At 38.8% G+C, this 17,063-nt stretch overlaps 1 protein-coding gene across 7 annotated transcripts in view; it reads left to right on the top strand.

Annotated features, from left to right (window-relative positions):
* papolg (poly(A) polymerase gamma) overlaps positions 1-17,063 on the top strand; it is a 43,362-nt gene that overhangs the window by 12,869 nt on the left and 13,430 nt on the right. For 6 of the 7 annotated variants that reach the window (XM_052011914.1, XM_052011913.1, XM_052011918.1 and 3 more), the window contains 7 exons: positions 161-250; positions 338-476; positions 5,223-5,295; positions 5,377-5,497; positions 8,129-8,213; positions 15,013-15,066; positions 15,142-15,261. In XM_052011914.1, coding sequence (XP_051867874.1) covers positions 161-250; positions 338-476; positions 5,223-5,295; positions 5,377-5,497; positions 8,129-8,213; positions 15,013-15,066; positions 15,142-15,261 — 682 coding nt within the window. Of the gene's footprint in view, positions 1-160; positions 251-337; positions 481-5,222; positions 5,296-5,376; positions 5,498-8,128; positions 8,214-15,012; positions 15,067-15,141; positions 15,262-17,063 lie in introns of those variants that run through there. The other variant, XM_052011919.1, reaches the window with a different exon arrangement.

Here is a 17,063-nt window from a genome sequence, read left to right as displayed (position 1 = left end):
CCTTAACATATAAGGGGCAAAATGTTCAGCATGAAAGTGTTTTGCAGAACTCTAAATGAATTTTTTTTTAATTTTGACCAGTATTTATTGCTTTACTGTATTGACAAACTTTGAACAAGTTGCATCTAATGCCACTAAATACAAATTTCATTTCTGATAGGTTGCAGAGTTACAGATGAAATTCTCCACTTAGTACCAAATAAAGAGAATTTCAGACTGACTCTTAGAGCCATTAAACTGTGGGCAAAAAGTAAGTAGCATAAGATGTTGAAGTTCACATTTTTAAAATATTTGTGAAAGGAAAATATGCTAATTATATTGTAATAATCTATCCTAGGGCGTGGAATATACTCTAATATGCTTGGATTCCTTGGTGGTGTATCATGGGCTATGCTTGTAGCGAGAACCTGTCAGTTGTACCCTAATGCAGTTGCCTCCACTTTAGTCCACAAGTTTTTTCTAGTCTTTTCAAAATGGTGAGTTAAATCTTACAATGTATAGTTATATTCATATAATTTCCTTTTGTTTTGTTGATTCTGAAGAAAATGAATTGCAAAACTTTCTCAGATAAAGCTTTCACAGTAAAAATCTGATGGCATGCTCGAGACTTTGGGGGTACCAGACTGGCAGATTTTCTGGACTATCGATTGAACCCCAACCTAATTTTAATTAACTTTTTTTCCAGCTATTACATAATTATAATATTTCTAGCGAAGCTTGAGAGTTCAAAGGAAGCCAGTGTTCCAGTCAGTTTGAGGGAGCATGGGAAGCATCACCTGCTGAGCCAGATGTTGAACCATTGGGAATTCCAAGTAGTCAGATAGCAGATTGATGGAGTTTTACTGTAATAGTTATTAAATATAGTGAATGCTCAAATGAAAGTTTGCATCAGGATAACCTGAAACAGCGTGAGCAAAATACAAACTTTGAAATTTAACTTTTAATGTGTATCCTGAAGAGTTGAAAACTTGGTAGTGTTGATGCTGGGGAGTTGTATTTTCCTGACTAGAATTGGAATTAGAGGAAATAGTTTTGGTATAATAGGTAAGCCATTTTGGATTGAGATGACAAATCTGTTCACCTCAGTTTTTTTTGAATCTTTGGAAATTCTTCAGGGGCTGAGGGATTCCATTGCTGGCTGTATCAAAGGTTAAGGTTGCTTTTATTTTGTACTAATAGAACTGTTGGTATGAGACAAGTGTGGGAGAGAGCAGTGGCTGTAGCAAATCAGACATGATCTTATGGAATGGCAGATCAAGCCTTGAGGCTGAATGACAATTCCCACTCCAATTTCTTATTCCAGAACTGTTTGAAATTTGAGGCTAATGAAAACCAATACCAATTATAGATTAAAGCTAGGAGGGTAATTCTTGGCCAAACAACAAGTAAGTTAGGAGGGCCAAAGGAGCCCCAAAATACTTGTTAAGAGTAAATTTGACATTATATAGTTATATAGCAATACAACACAAATACAGGCCCTTTGGCCTGACCAGTCCATGCTGACCACTGCCCACCCATCTAGTCCCCATTTTCCTTCATTCAGCCCATATGCCTCTAAGCCTGCTCCTCCGTGTACCAGTCCGTGTGCTGCTTAAACAATACTATTGTACCTGCCTCAACCACTTCTGGCAGCTCATTCCTTATACTCACCACTCTCTTCATGAAAAAGTTGTCCCTCAGGTCCCTGTTTAAGTCTTTCCCCTCCTCACCCTAAATCTATGCCCCCTAGTTTTGGACTCTCCTACCCTGGGGAAAAGACTGTTACCATCTACCTTATTATCTATACCTCTCATAATTTTAAACACTTCTATAAGATCACCCTTCATTCTCCTACTGCCCAAGGAATAAAGACTTAGCCTGGCCAACCTCTTCCTATAACTCATGCCCTCTCATCCTAGCAACATCCTCGTAAATCTTCTTTGCACTCTTTCTAGTTTAACCATATCTTTCTAGTAACAGAGTGACCAAAACTGTACACAGTACTCCCAAGTGTGGCCTCACCAATGACATGTACAACTGCAACATGTCCCAACTCCTATACTCGGTGCCCTAACTGATGAATGCTAGTGTGCTAAATGCCTTTTTCACCACCCTGTCTACCTGTGATGCTGCTTTCAATGAACTGTGCACTTGTACTCCTAGGTTCTGTTTCACTCCCTAGTGCCCTACCATTCAGAGTACAAGCCCTACACTGGTTTGACTTTCCAAAATGCATCACCTCACACTTATCTGTATTGAAATCCATTTGCCGCCACTTGGCCCACTCCCTAACTGATCAAATCCCCCTGTAATCTACGATAAACTTCTTCACCATCAACATCTCCTCATTTCATGTCATCTGCAAACTTGCTGATCCAGCCTTGTGCATTTGCTTCCAAATTAGTTGTATAAATAATGAGTAACAGGGTCCCAATACTGACCCCTGCAGCACACCACTAGTCACCGGCCTCCATTCTGAGAAATAACCTTCAACCACCACCCTCTGCTTCCTACCTCAGAGCTAGTTTTGAATCTACCTAACTAGCACTACCTGGATTCCATGGGATCTAACCTTCCAGACCAGCCTGCCATGTGGGACTTTGTCGAAGACCTTGCTAAAGTCCAAATAGACAACATCCCCCGCCCTACCCTCATCTATGCTTTTGGTTACCTCTTCAAAAAAAAACTAAAAGCTTCATCAAACATGACTTCCTACGCACAAAGCCACGCTGACTCGTCCTAATCAGACTTTGTCTATCCAAATGTTGGTCCAATCCTGTCCCTCAGAATTCCGTCCAGTAACTTCCCCTCCACTGACGTCAGGCTGACTAGCCTGTAGTTCATGGCTTGTCCTTGCTATCCTCCTTAAACAATGGAACAACATTAGCCACCTTCCAGTTTTTGGGAACTTCACCAGTGGCTAACAATGAAGCAAGTACCTCTGCAAGAGCCTCCACAATTTCTTCTCTAGCCTCACTCAAAGTCTGAGGATGCACCTGGTCAGGCCCTGGGGATTTATCCATCTTAATGTGCTATAAGGCTGCAAATGCCTCCCTGACAATATGAATGTTCTCCAAAATATCTCCTATTTGGTTGCTTAAGAGGTAAGGGAAACATGATTTTCTCCTCAGTAAACACAGCGTGTGCTTCCTTTTTCTTGACCAGAGTCTCTATCTCCTGTCAGCCAGGGTTCCCTGAACTTGAGATTTACCCTTTGCCTTCTTGGGAATATGCTGCCTCTGGACTCTTGATATCATAGCCTGAAAAACCTCCCACTTGTCGTTTGCTTTCCCTTCAGACAGGCTCACCTAATCACCCTCTACTAGATTTTGCCTAATTCCCCCAGAATTAGCCCTGCTCTAGTTTAGGACCCTAACCTGTGGACCTGTCCTATCCTTTTCCATCACTAACTTAAAACTAATAGAATTATGGTCACTAGAGCCAAAGTGCTCCCTGACTGCCACTTCAGTTACCTGCCCTACCTTGTTCCCTAGGAGAAGGTCCAGTATTGCACCCTCCTGAGTAGGGCCCACTTTATATTGACTTGGGGAACTTTCCTGGAGACGTTTCACAAATTCCACCCCATCCGGACCCTTAATACTGGGTGGCACAGTCAGTTCTGGGGAAATTAAAATCTCCCACTAATATAACCCTATTATTCTTACAACTGTCAGCGATTTCTCTACACACTTGCTCCTCCAGTGCCCGCTGACTATTGAGAGGTCTATAATACAGCCCCACTAGAGCGACCTACCTGTTTTTTTTATTTAAGTTCTACCCATATGACCTCACTGGATGATCCCCCAAAAATGTCATCTCTAAGCACTGCTGTTACGTCCTCCCTTATCAAAAAGGCAACATCCCCTCCTTGCTTACCTGTACTTCTGTCACGTCTGTAGCATCTGTATCCTGGAACATTGAGCTGCCAGTTCTGCCCTTCTCTCAGCCATGTCTCTGTTCTGGCTATGACATCCCAGTCCCCAGAGCCAATCCACAATGAGTTTATCTGCCTTACTTGTTAAGCCTCAAGCACTGAAATAAATGCAGTTTATCTGAGTATTCTTTTCCCTCCCTTTATTGTGTCCCTGGCTATCCTGATTACAAAATTTGTTCTCGCTGGCTACTGCTTCATCCCATGACTTGCTCCTGCTCAAAGTCCCACCCTCCTATGTAGCACTAGCACATTTTCCTGCTAGGATATTGGTCCTTCTCCAGTTCAAGTGCAACCCTTCCCTCTTGCATCTACCCCAAAAGAGATCCCATTGATCCAAGAACCTGAATCCCTGCCCTCTGCATCAGCTCCTCAGCCATGTATTCATCTGTCCTATCTTTTTATTTCTGACCTCGCACATTGCACTGGGAGTAATCCGGAGGTCACAACCCTTGAGGTCCTGCTTCTTAATTTCTTACCTAACTCCTTATACTCGTTCTGCAGGACCTCATTCTCTTGTTCTACCTGTGTTGCTTATGCTCAAGTTATGTTTGCATTTGACTGTAGAATTTGGGAAATGACCATCTAGTGCAGAAAGCTTACACAAAAGTCATTTTATTTTCTTTTGTTGCAATGAATGGTAATGGTTAAGATGCTCATTTACCCTATGGAATGCTAAAACTAGGCAAAGATTCAAATTTTTGTTTTTCTGTGCAGAATGCTATTGTGGTACAATTGTAGTATTCTTAATACTTCATAATAAGCTGCTATTCACAACGTCTGAAAAAAAACATCTGTTTTACATTATGATTGACTAAGAACCCAGAGTTTGAACCAAACAAGTAATCTAGCAGTTTTGAGTTGCAAATCATCAGGAGATTATACTGCAAAGTGGATTTTGACCTGAGTGGGAGGAGGTAATCTTGGATCACTTGGATTTGGTATTGCATTAAGTACAGGTCCAGAAGAATGTCAAGTGCTTTGTACCAAGTATTTTGTGAATCCTTTGAATCTCCTAAATTTAATTACAAACAAATATAAATATTTCTACACCATTAATAATGTCATCCACACTTTAGTAATGCCACCTACCTAATCTTCATTTCATGTGGATGATGATCTGCATGTTTATTTTGGATAGAGGCAGGTAGCATACAGCAACTTTCCCAGGTTGAGATACAGCCTGGCAGCATTTGCTAGTGTATATGAATTCTTAGAAACCAAAGAGCAAGGTTACTATTGAAACTGATAGTTTTTTTTTGTTTTTGCCTATTAATCATCCAGTTGTTTTTAAAATGTTGCTTTTTTTCAGGGAGTGGCCAAATCCAGTGTTGCTTAAACAACCAGAAGATAGCAACTTGAATCTGCCTGTTTGGGATCCACGGGTATGACTTGGCATGGTACAGAGAGTTAATTTAATTTAATGTTTGTTGTATACTATTAAGTATGAAATATTTGTTTTACAGGTAAACCCATCTGACAGATACCATTTGATGCCAATAATAACTCCTGCCTACCCACAGCAGAATTCCACATTTAACGTATCCTCATCAACTCGAACAATAATGGTAGAAGAATTCAAGCAAGGTTTAGTTTTTTTTTTCCATTCTTAATATACTTTGCAGCTTTTCATAGTATAATTTTCATTACTAGTTTCCTCTAGGTTACTGATACAAGTAGCAAGGTCTGCAAATTAATTTGAACAATAGCTTTACACTGAGTCATTTGCAATTACAGTTGAGGTACGGATCTATTATCATCTACTTGAATGTCAGAAAGAACTTCTGGGATTGAATGCCAACTTTTGGTGCTAGGGCATTGTGGCTTGTGATTTAGAATATTTTTCAAGTAAGGTTAGGGATGAGATTCTTGATGTGTGACATGAGTATAGTATGCCTTTTGAATTATCAACAGACTTTATTCCCCTTTTTAATTTATTGGGGACAAAGTATCTGAATGCAAAAAACCATTTCTGGTGTTTGACATTTGAGGCAAAAAACCTTTTGAATTCTTTGTGAGCTTTTTACTGAAATTTAAAGATTTGAGTCTAAATTAGAAATGTTTTTAGGTAAAATATTTTGATTTGGGGTACAAAAATATCTCGAGGCACAAGAATATCTGAACAAAAATTGAATATCTCCGAAGTAACTTCATGCAATTTAATTTATCATTGCTCTTTCTCAGTAATATTTTGAAGTACAACTGGTGTTGTATGTAACATGTCAATATGTAAAGCCTGAAACATCTGTAGATATGGTTTGGAGAGGTTGATGTTATTGAAGGGAAACTTATTCTGAAAAATTACAGAGTCTCCATTTGATGTATTCTCAGCTGTAAAGGGAAAATGAGGATGGTAGGAGCATTGACCTGTTACGAACCAGCAACAAAAGAATACACACTGTCATGATTCAGTGTTTTAAAAACTACTTTATTAATAACTACTTATGATAATAAGAAAAATAAAAGTAAAAATGTTAGAAGTAAAAATGTTAAACCTTGAACATTAACCCCAAAACTAAATTTGTCGTGTGTGTGGCAAAGTCCCAAACTCCAAGTCCAGGAATGGTTATTAAAGTTCAGTTCTGCAAGCCAGAAGGTGAAACATGAGCAAAGGCTTCTTCAACAACCACCGTTGTCTGAAGATAAAACGTAGATGTAGAGAGAACATATAGAGTAATTAAGAAATCCAAATGTTCCACGATAGAACCCAAACGACACCTCCGTGTTTTCTCGGTAGTGACATCCTCACCCCAAAAAGCATCCATATTGTGGCAGTCCACACAAGTACTTGTTTCCCTCCACAGGTCAGCAACAAAGTGAACTCCACTGGATTACTCCCAATTTCCATGTGTCTCTGTGTCTCTGTGTCATTACGTCCTTTATCTTCTGTTGATGTAAGCACCACACACACAACTATGGTCTATCTTAAAGAGACATTCACCTAGTCCGTAACAGACCTTAAACTTTTAGTCCTTTTAAGTTGTGCCAAGCACTGAAAGGCAGCAAGTGTAACATTTGTTCAAGAAAAGAGATAATATTTTAGCCATATTTATTGTTAATTAAAGGTAAATGCTGAGATTATTAATGAAGGTGAAATAAGGAAAATTTAAAAACTATATGGTTTGAATGAAGGGCCACCAGTGCTAACCATCAAAAACAAAACTTTTCAATTGTGAAGGAGAGTTCATAGCACATAGTCCTCTGTTCAGAACTTCCTGGCTTGCATTTTTGTATAAACATTTTCAAAAATTGTTATGTGGAGGAGTCATAAATAGCTGGTCCTGTGGTGAGGAGACCTGAAGTTTCTTGATTTATTGGTGCCACTATATTTTTAAATGTCAGTATTTTTTGATCCTTTTGAAGCTGTCGGTAGATTGATACATTAAAAGATAAACATTGATAAATACCTAGCAATCTGGTGCTTGGCTGTGTACTTTTTGTTTAGCTGTTTATCACTTTATGCTATGAATTATAGTCTAAGTTATGACTTGAAGTAGTTGGCATGACTACTAATTTGGATTATATTTCAATCACAGATATCTATTTCATGTTAATCCTGTTTAGATTCAATAAATGTTCCAAAAAACTTTGGGTTTTTTAAAAAAAAGTTCAGTAGTCAGAAACTTTTGAAATTTATTCTTTGTATGGAACTCAATCCATTTGACGTTGTAAATCTCAAAACATGGCTTTTGAAATGTAATAACATTGAAATGCAACATATATTTTAAAAATAAAAAGCACCATCCAACCAGTCTGTCCACGCGCAATTCCTTCTCCAAAGCAGTGCATTTAATTAACTTGCTTTCTAACAGCTGTTATTTTTAAATAACTATTACATGAGAGGAAAATCTGCAGTTACCCTCTGTTCCCTTTCAGTTCATTCATCAGAGGTAAAGAATGATACCAGTTCACTTAATAAATGTCTTAAAAAAATATTTCTGAATTAGTATTTTTCAATTTCATGACAGTGAAACTAGTTAATTTATTAATTGCCACATCATTTGCATTTTTCAATGTACATTTTGGTTCCGTGCCATCGGTCTTTTGGAATTAGTTTTAATTGATATCTTTTATCAAGTTCTGATTATGCCAAAGCCAATAATACTGGATAATTTTGATTATTTAAAATTTTGCAGAACCTAAAGTTTTATTAAATGTTCTTTGTTGTATTTGCACTGAGAGTTAAAATTTATTCAGGTTTTGTATTGTTATTGATAGGTCTGGCCATTACTGATGAAATTCTGCAAGGCAAGACAGACTGGTCTAAACTTTTTGAACCACCAAACTTCTTCCAAAAATACAAGTGAGTATACTTGTTTCAATGGCTATATAAGTTGTAGAATTGTAATCTTGTTACAAACTTTTGAGTGTTTACTGTCTGTTTTGGAGAGACCTGTTCCAGTTTGGTGGAAAAATGTCAAAATACTAATAGTATTTTAATTCTCCTTTTGTATTATTTAAACACTTGGAGTTGCAGGACAATTGTCCTGCAACTCCAAGTGTTGTAGATAGAAATATAGGAGGACAATATTAGAAGAAATGTCATCCATAGTGATTTGTATCAGTTGGAAGCTAACTACAGATTCGTTAAATTTAGTTATTTAGCAATCTCTGGTGTTCTAGTACATTGTTGGAATCTAGTTTCTTCTTGCTTTTGAAACTGAGTATCTCTCTGCATTTGAATATATTTTGTGAATTAATTCATTACTGGTATGGCTATTCACCTGAGTGTTTCATTTTTGGTTCCTGATAAGAGTATTGAATGATCTCTTAATTCTACAAGGTACCTCCCCCATGTAAAACAGCAACATGCTATTTAAACTTTATTTATACAGCACGGTAACCGGCCCGTACGGGCCGATAGTTCAGATTCTTATAAAATTAAAGATCTCCTGATCTGAATTTAGTAGACTCTGTCTCCATATATACTAATTTCTTGATTCTAAATTCCTTCCATGTTTAATTGATGAATTTTTATTTTAGGCTAATTTCTCGCAGCTCAAAGCTGTTCATAATTTTTTTTAATTATGATTTGAAATTCATACACATTTTAAGCTTTAAAGTTCCTTGAGCAGTAATATGATATTTTGCATGATTTTCTTTTTGCAACAAAACATAACATTTGCAGGGTTACTTTTTACATTGAGAATGATTGCCTAAACACCACCTTGCTTTTGTGAGATGGGACACTTCTCAAATTTGCAAAGTAGTGCACCTTGTGGAATACCAGGGTTTCATTCCCGCATTTGGCTGGGTTTTGTATTTGAATTGCATAAGCATAATCCAGAAATTACTGTTTCATGTTGAAATGACAATCACTGTTGGCATAATTAACAATGGCAAGATGTGGCCCTTGGTTCTGTTAAATAGTTTCCTAAGGATTGTTATTTTTAATTCCATTTTGTACGTACACTAATGGCTGTGCACTTTCCTGTCCAATGTGTAGTTAAATGATGTGGCGAACGCAGCGCTCTTACTATGTTCACAAGATCACAAGACAAGGGAGCAGAAGCAGGCCATTCGGCCTATCGAGTCTGCTCCAAGGAAAGGAAAATAGAAATGGGGGAAGAAGAAGAAAAAAAACTATTCTAATCCCAATTTCCGGCCTTATCACCATATCCCTTGATATCCTGACTATTTAGATATCTATCTATCTCCTCCTTGAACGCCCCCACTGATCTGGCCTCCACTGCTGTACGTGGCAAGGAGTTCCACAAATTCACCACCCTCTGGCTAAAGAAATTTTTCCTCATCTCTGTTTTGAAACTGTACCCTCTAATTCTAAGATTGTGCCCTCTGGTCCTGGACTCACCCACCAAGGGAAACAGCCTAGCCACATTTACTCTGTCCTTTCCTATCAATATTTTAAATGTCGCTATGAGGTCCCCTCTCATTCTTCTGTACTCCAGTGAGTACAGTCCAAGAGCCGACAAACGGTCCTCATACGTAAGCCCTTTCATTCCTGGAATCATCCTCGTAAATCTCCTCTGAACCCTCTCCAACGTCAACACATCCTTCCTAAGATGTGGGGCCCAAAACTGCGCACAATATTCCAAATGAGGCCTCACTAGTGCCCCGTAGAGCCTCATCAACACTTCCTTACTTTTATACACTATACCTCTCGAAATGAATGCCAACATAGCATTCACTTTCTTTACCACCGATCCGACCTGGTGGTTAACCTTTAAGGCATCCTGCACGAGTACCCCCAAGTCCCTTTGTACTTCCGTGCTTTGGATTTTCTGTCCTCCTAGATAATAATCTGCCCGCTTATTTCTGCTTCCAAAGTGTACAACTGCACATTTCCCTACATTGAATCTCATCTGCCATTTCCTTGCCCATTCTCCTAAACTGTCTAGGTCCCTCTGCAACCTTCCTATCTCTTCAATACTCCCTACTCCTCCCCCTATCCTGGTGTCATCCGCAAACTTAGCCACGAAACCATTTATTCTATCATCCAAATCATTAATGTACAAGGTAAAAAGGAGCGGTCCCAACACCGACCCCTGCGGCACACCACTAGTAACCGGTAACCAACCAGAACGAGATCCTTTTACTTCCACTCTTTGCTTCCTGTCAACCAGCCAATGCTCCACCCATTCTGTTATCCTACCCATAATTCCATGACCTCTCATCTTATTAATCAGTCTCTTGTGAGGCACCTTATCAAAGGCCTTTTGAAAGTCTAAATACACAACATCTACCGCCTCTCCCTTATCCACCTTACCTGTGATTTCTTCAAAAAAACTCCAATAGGTTGGTCAGGCAGGATCTTCCCTTCACAAAACCATGTTGGCTAGGACCTATCTTGCCTTGCGCCTCTAGGTATTCCGTAACCCCGTCTTTGAGGATAGATTCCAATAACTTTCCCACCACTGACGTCAGACTAATAGGTCTGTAATTTCCTTTATGCTGCCTCCCACCTTTCTTATACAACGGAACTACATTTGCGACCCTCCAGTCCTCCGGAACCACGTCGGAATCTGTCGATTTCTGGAAAATTATCGCCAATGCCTCCGCTATCTCTAAAGCCGCCTCCTTCAGAACCCGGGGATGCACCTCATCCGGTCCGGGAGACTTATCAGTCTTTAGTCCATTTAGTTTTCCTGGCACCTTCTCCCTAGTAATCTTAACTGAACTCAATTCCATTTCGTGAGACTCCTGACTAACCAGCACATTGCTGATGTCCTCCACGGTGAAGACCGATGCAAAATATTCATTCAATTCCTCTGCCATCTCTCTATCGTCCATTATAATAGCTCCTGCACCGTTATCAATTGGTCCTATATCAACCCGTGTCTCTCTTTTACACCTTATGTATTTAAAAAAAAACTCTTAGTATCCTTTCGAATGTTATCCGCCAACTTCCTTTCATAATTCATCTTTTCTTTCCTAATGACCTTCTTAGTTTCTCTCTGCAGGTTTTTAAAAGCTTCCCAGTCTTCTGTTTTCCCACTAATTTTTGCTGCTTTGTGCGCCGTCCCTTTTGCTTTTATTTTAGCCTTCACCTCTCTCTTTATCCACATTTGTGCCTTTTTTCCATTAAAAAACCTTTTTTTCTTGGAATACATCTATCCTGCAATTTCCTTATTTCCTTTAGAAATTCCTTCCATTTCTCCTCTGCCGTCCCTCCAGCCAGCTTACTCTTCCAATCAATTAGGGCCAACTCCTCTCTCATACCATTGTAATTTCCTTTGTTCCACTGAAATATCGATACACCAGTTATCAGTTTCTCCTTCTCAAACTTGAAACTGAACTCAATCATATTGTGATCACTGGTTCCCAATGGTTACTTTACCTTTAGTTCCCTAATCACCTCCGGTTCATTACACAGCACCCAATCCAAAACAGCTGATCCCCTGGTGGGCTCTTCAACAAGTTGCTCTAGAAAAACGTCCCTTAGACTTTCCACAAACTCCCTCTCCCGAGTACTACTGCCATTCTGGATTTCCCAGTCCACCTTCATGTTAAAATCCCCCATAATTATCTTCACATTGTCACTCTGGCATGCTTTTTCTATCTCAAACTGTAACTTATCGTCCACTTGCTGACTGCTATTAGGGGGCCTATATATGACTGCTACTATTGTCCTTTTACCCTTGCTATTCCTTAGCTCCACCCACAAGGATTCCACCTCCTCTGACCCAATATCCTTCCTTTCTATTGATTTTGTATCACTACTAACCATCATGGCCACACCTCCCCCTCTGCCTACCTGCCTATCCTTCCTATACACTGTGTACCCCTGGACATTCAGTTCCCAATCACATCCATCATAAAGCCATGACTTGGTGATTGCCACAATGTCGTATTTATTAACCTGTAGTTGTGCCACTAGGTCATCTACTTTATTCCTAATGTTACGTGCATTTAAATATAGTACGTTTAGTCTGGTATCTGCTATTAATTTTGTTGTACTTCTATTGTTCAGCAGATTATCCTGGCTTTCCACCTGTCTATCCTTCTTACCATCTTCACTACATACTACCTTAGACATGTTCCTATATACCTCATCCCCTATCCTAACATTCTGTATCCTAACATTCTGTATCCTAACATTCTGTATCCTAACATTCTGTATCCTAACATTCTGTATCCTAACATTCTGTATCCTAACATTCTGTATCCTAACATTCTGTATCCTAACATTCTGTATCCTAACATTCTGTATCCTAACATTCTGTATCCTAACATTCTGTATCCTAACATTCTGTATCCTAACATTCTGTATCCTAACATTCTGTATCCTAACATTCTGTATCCTAACATTCTGTATCCTAACATTCTGTATCCTAACATTCTGTATCCTAACATTCTGTATCCTAACATTCTGTATCCTAACATTCTGTATCCTAACATTCTGTATCCTAACATTCTGTATCCTAACATTCTGTATCCTAACATTCTGTATCCTAACATTCTGTATCCTAACATTCTGTATCCTAACATTCTGTATCCTAACATTCTGTATCCTAACATTCTGTATCCTAACATTCTGTATCCTAACATTCTGTATCCTAACATTCTGTATCCTAACATTCTGTATCCTAACATTCTGTATCCTAACATTCTGACTTGTTGTACTTCTATTATTCAGCAAATTATCCTGACTTCTCACCTGCCTGTCCTTCTTGCCATCCTCATTGGACTTGTTTCTATAAACTCCCTCCTTTACCTTAGCATCTTGTAACCTAACATCCTGGTTTCCATCCCCCTGCCAGATCAGCTTAAACCCTCCCCTACAACTAAATCAAACATTCCCGCCAAGATATTGGAACCTCTGGAGTTTAGGTGCAACCCATCCTTAGTGAATAGGTCATGCCTCCCCCAAAAAAGGTCCCAGTTATCCAAAAATCTGAAGCCCTGCCCCCTGCACCAGTCACTCAGCCACACATTCATCTGCCAGAGCTTTCTATTCTTCCTATCATTGACACGTGGCACAGGTAGTAATCCTGAGATTACTACCCTTGAGGTCCTACTTCTCAACCTTCTCCCCAATGCCTTGTATTCCTCCTTCAGGACCTCTTCTCTTTTTCTACCTATGTCATTGGTACCTACATGTACCAAGACTTCTGGCTGCTCACCCTCTCCCCTCAGAATATTCTGGACCCGGTCCATGATATCCCATACCCTGGCACCAGGGAGGCAACACACCATCCGAGACTCATTGTCGCTATCGCAGAATCTGCTATCCGTACCCCTTATTATAGAATCCCCAATAACCACTGCATTTCACTTCCTCCGCTGGACCACAGTACCAGGCACGGTGCCAAGGTCCTGGTTGCTGAGGTCTTCCTCTATCAGGTAATCCTCTCCAACCAAATCTAAAATGAGATATCGGTTTTTGAGGGGGACCGCCACAGAGGTGCTGTCTACAAACTCTTTATAACTCCTATCTATTTCCTGCTCGCTCTCCCTAACTAACCGAAGGTCATCGAGCTGCAGCTCCAGACTCTCAATCCATTCCTTGAGGAGCCGCATCTCGGTGCACTTTGCGCAGATGTAGTTATCGGGGAGTCTGGTAGTTGTTTGTCACTTATTCTCAAGTGAGATTGACTTCTAGCCTGTGGTGTTGCGATATATACAGAGATGAATGATTAGACCAATCTGGGCTCCAAAGTTTCTTTCCACACAGATGACAGAGGTATAGGGATGCTGTAGCATCAGTGGTTCTTGATCTTCCAGATTCTCTTCCCTCTTTTATTTCCTCCTTTTCTAGCTTCTCCATATGAGCAAGCACCGCTTTTTAACGCGGGTATGCCAAACGGGGTGATCCAATGCTGCTTGTTCCCAATGGAATGTGTCAATGTTGAAACTCTTCAAGGATGTTCTAAGAGTCTATTGAATCCTTTTCTGTTCACCACGTAATCATTTGCTCTCAGTCAATTCTCCATAAAGTAGCTGCTTTTGTATTCTGTCATCAGACATTTTTCTGACGTGTCCTGCCCACCTGATCTGTGATTCTTTCAGCAATGTGTAAATGCTGGGGAGATTTGTTTGGGTCGGAATCTGTGTGTCTGAAATTTTGTCTTGCCACTTGATGTAAAGTATTCTGTGCAGACAGATAATGTGGAAGTGATTAAGCTGCCTGGCATGTCTCCTGTACACTGTTAATGTCTCGCAAATATAAGAGTAAACTGGGTATGACAGTACCATGATGCATCTTCCGCTTGATCTTAGGCTGATTGATTCCTCCTCATTCCCATACTTGGTTTTCCAAAAGCAGAGCAGTATTTTGCTATCCTGTTGTTGACTTTGTCATCAGTGTTGACTGATCTTGAGAGTGCTGCCATTGTATGTGTAGTTGTCCACTAATGAAAGCCTCTGACAATTCACAAGAATGTTTGGTACCGGAAGTATTGCATGTGAAACCACATATTATCCCCCTCATTGTAGAAAAGAGGGGGATAATATACATGGTTTCATATGCAATGCCCCCTTCCCCTGCTGTCCTCTCCCCTCTCCTCCTCTTCCCCCTTCCCCCCACCCCCTCTCTGATTTAAGTATTTCTAAAAGAAAATGTTTGTGGTAAATCTATTGTAATGTGAGTTTATTGTGGTTTACTAGTGGATATTAAAACTTCTTATTTTATTTGGTTACAGGCACTACATTGTATTAACAGCAAGTGCATCCACTGAAGATCATCACTTAGAATGGTAAGTATCCTGTTAATCTATACAAGGATTTGTTTTCTTTAGTTGACTTCTAAACTTAAATATTTTCTTTCTTAGGGTTGGTCTTGTTGAATCTAAAATTCGTGTACTTGTTGGTAACCTTGAGCGAAATGATTACATCACTCTTGCCCATGTAAACCCTCAGTCATTTCCTGGCTTAAAGGAACAGCATAATCTGTAAGTTGGGTTTTAACTTTGCTTTTAAATACTTCATGGCCTAAAAAGGTTAAGTTTATCTTTGCTTGTAGTAGAATGGTTAATTGAACATCTGGTGTGTGTTTTGTACTTCTCGCTGGAAACCATTTGACTGATTGCTGGCATTGGACATGCAAACTTACTCTAGAAATCAAAATAAAGTTCATCTATTTGCATCATTTCTGTGCTTTATGATAAACACAATGCAGATGTAACTGGTATCTTGTTTTTGTAGATAACTGTGCTGTGAAAGCCACTATATAAATCTATACATAATTTGTTATTTACAAATTTCCTTTTTTAAATTTCAAAACTAGTTCCACTTGATCGTAAGAGTCCAGGTTGATGATTTAATAGGCTGTGTTATTTATTTGAAATACCTCTATCTTTAACAGGCTTCTGTATCTGTAAATGGAGATGATTTATAAACTTTTAAAAGATATAAAGGGCAGATAAAGGTGACAGTTCTACTGTTTGTTTAACTTGCATTTTTAAATTTGGCAGTACAGTCCATGCCAAAAGTAGCTGTTTGTGAAAGCCACAAGTTTATTATATTTAATTTTTTTGAAGTAGAAAATGGTGCATGGCACTTAAGAGCTGTTAGCAAAAGAAGAATTGGTTCATAAGCTTTAAAATAAATTCACTTTATCATTTTTTGTATATTTATGATTTTTTAGCTTGATTTGTCACCAAGTTCTTGTAACTTAAGTGTACCTTTTTCAATATATTGTATGTAGATCATCACTGTTTAAAAGATCAGCAGGTGAAAGCTCAATTTTAAAGCCGTGGATCTTCATTCACTTCTTCAAAGTGGGAGTGGAAGAATGCCAATTGGTATTCTTCAACTTGGAACCATTTGAATTATCAGCTATCCCAGTTTGGAGAGAGTTGGCAGGCTGAGTTGATTTGTAACCTAAAATTCCTACATTTCTTCATTACAATATTAGTATTGACTTTCAATAGTTTTAAAATTTTGGCTTGAGGGTAATCTAAATTTCATGCTTTCATCAAATATCTAGACTTGTAAAAAATTTTTAATAGACCTGGTTTACATTCAACAGGTGGCCAGAAGCTATCATGCATGCTATTTAGTGATGTATAGTAGTTGAACTCCACTTTTGGAATTCTCTTCCACGGATCTTAGTTTAATCCACAGTGGAGTATTGTGAAACACCCAATGCAATTATTGTTCTGTGACAAGTGCAAATAAGGATAGATTTCAACCTTGTATAGTCCTAAAAAAAACATTTGAGTCTTTTGGTACATGCTCCTTTATTGAGATTAGTGTTTCTTTACCTCCTATGATTTCAGAATTAGATGTTGTTGAAAGCAAATAATGAGTAGCTAATAATTAGTAGAAACTGAGGTCAAATTACTGAGTAATTTTAACCAGTTTAGACCAAAATGAGAAGTTTACTAAACTGAGTGTAACTTTCAAAGGATAGGTGCTTTGCTGCACATGTCCAGTACTGTCCTTGAGCTAATCAAATGGCACTAGAGATTGTTGTGCAAACTCCATCTATCCTTTTGCTTCCACTATAGACAAGTGCTTCCTATTAAATTTAGATAAAATGGCAAGTTTCTACTTATAAATCCCAGTGTCTTTTTGGAGTTAGTGTTATACCATCAGAAGGTCAAATATTATGGCTGCCAAGCATAAACAAACTTGGTGCCACTCCTTTAGCTCAAAGCATGAGTATACCTTGTACTTCAGCAAGAAAATAAATAGCAAGAATTATTAAATATAGATAAGTCTTTAACTTCCTTAGGTGCAATGACCAATA

Source organism: Pristis pectinata, chromosome 3, assembly GCF_009764475.1.
Source record: "Pristis pectinata isolate sPriPec2 chromosome 3, sPriPec2.1.pri, whole genome shotgun sequence".
Taxonomy (NCBI): domain Eukaryota; kingdom Metazoa; phylum Chordata; class Chondrichthyes; order Rhinopristiformes; family Pristidae; genus Pristis; species Pristis pectinata.
The sequence above is the reverse complement of the archived record's forward strand: the minus strand, read 5'-3'. Positions and strand labels throughout refer to the sequence as shown.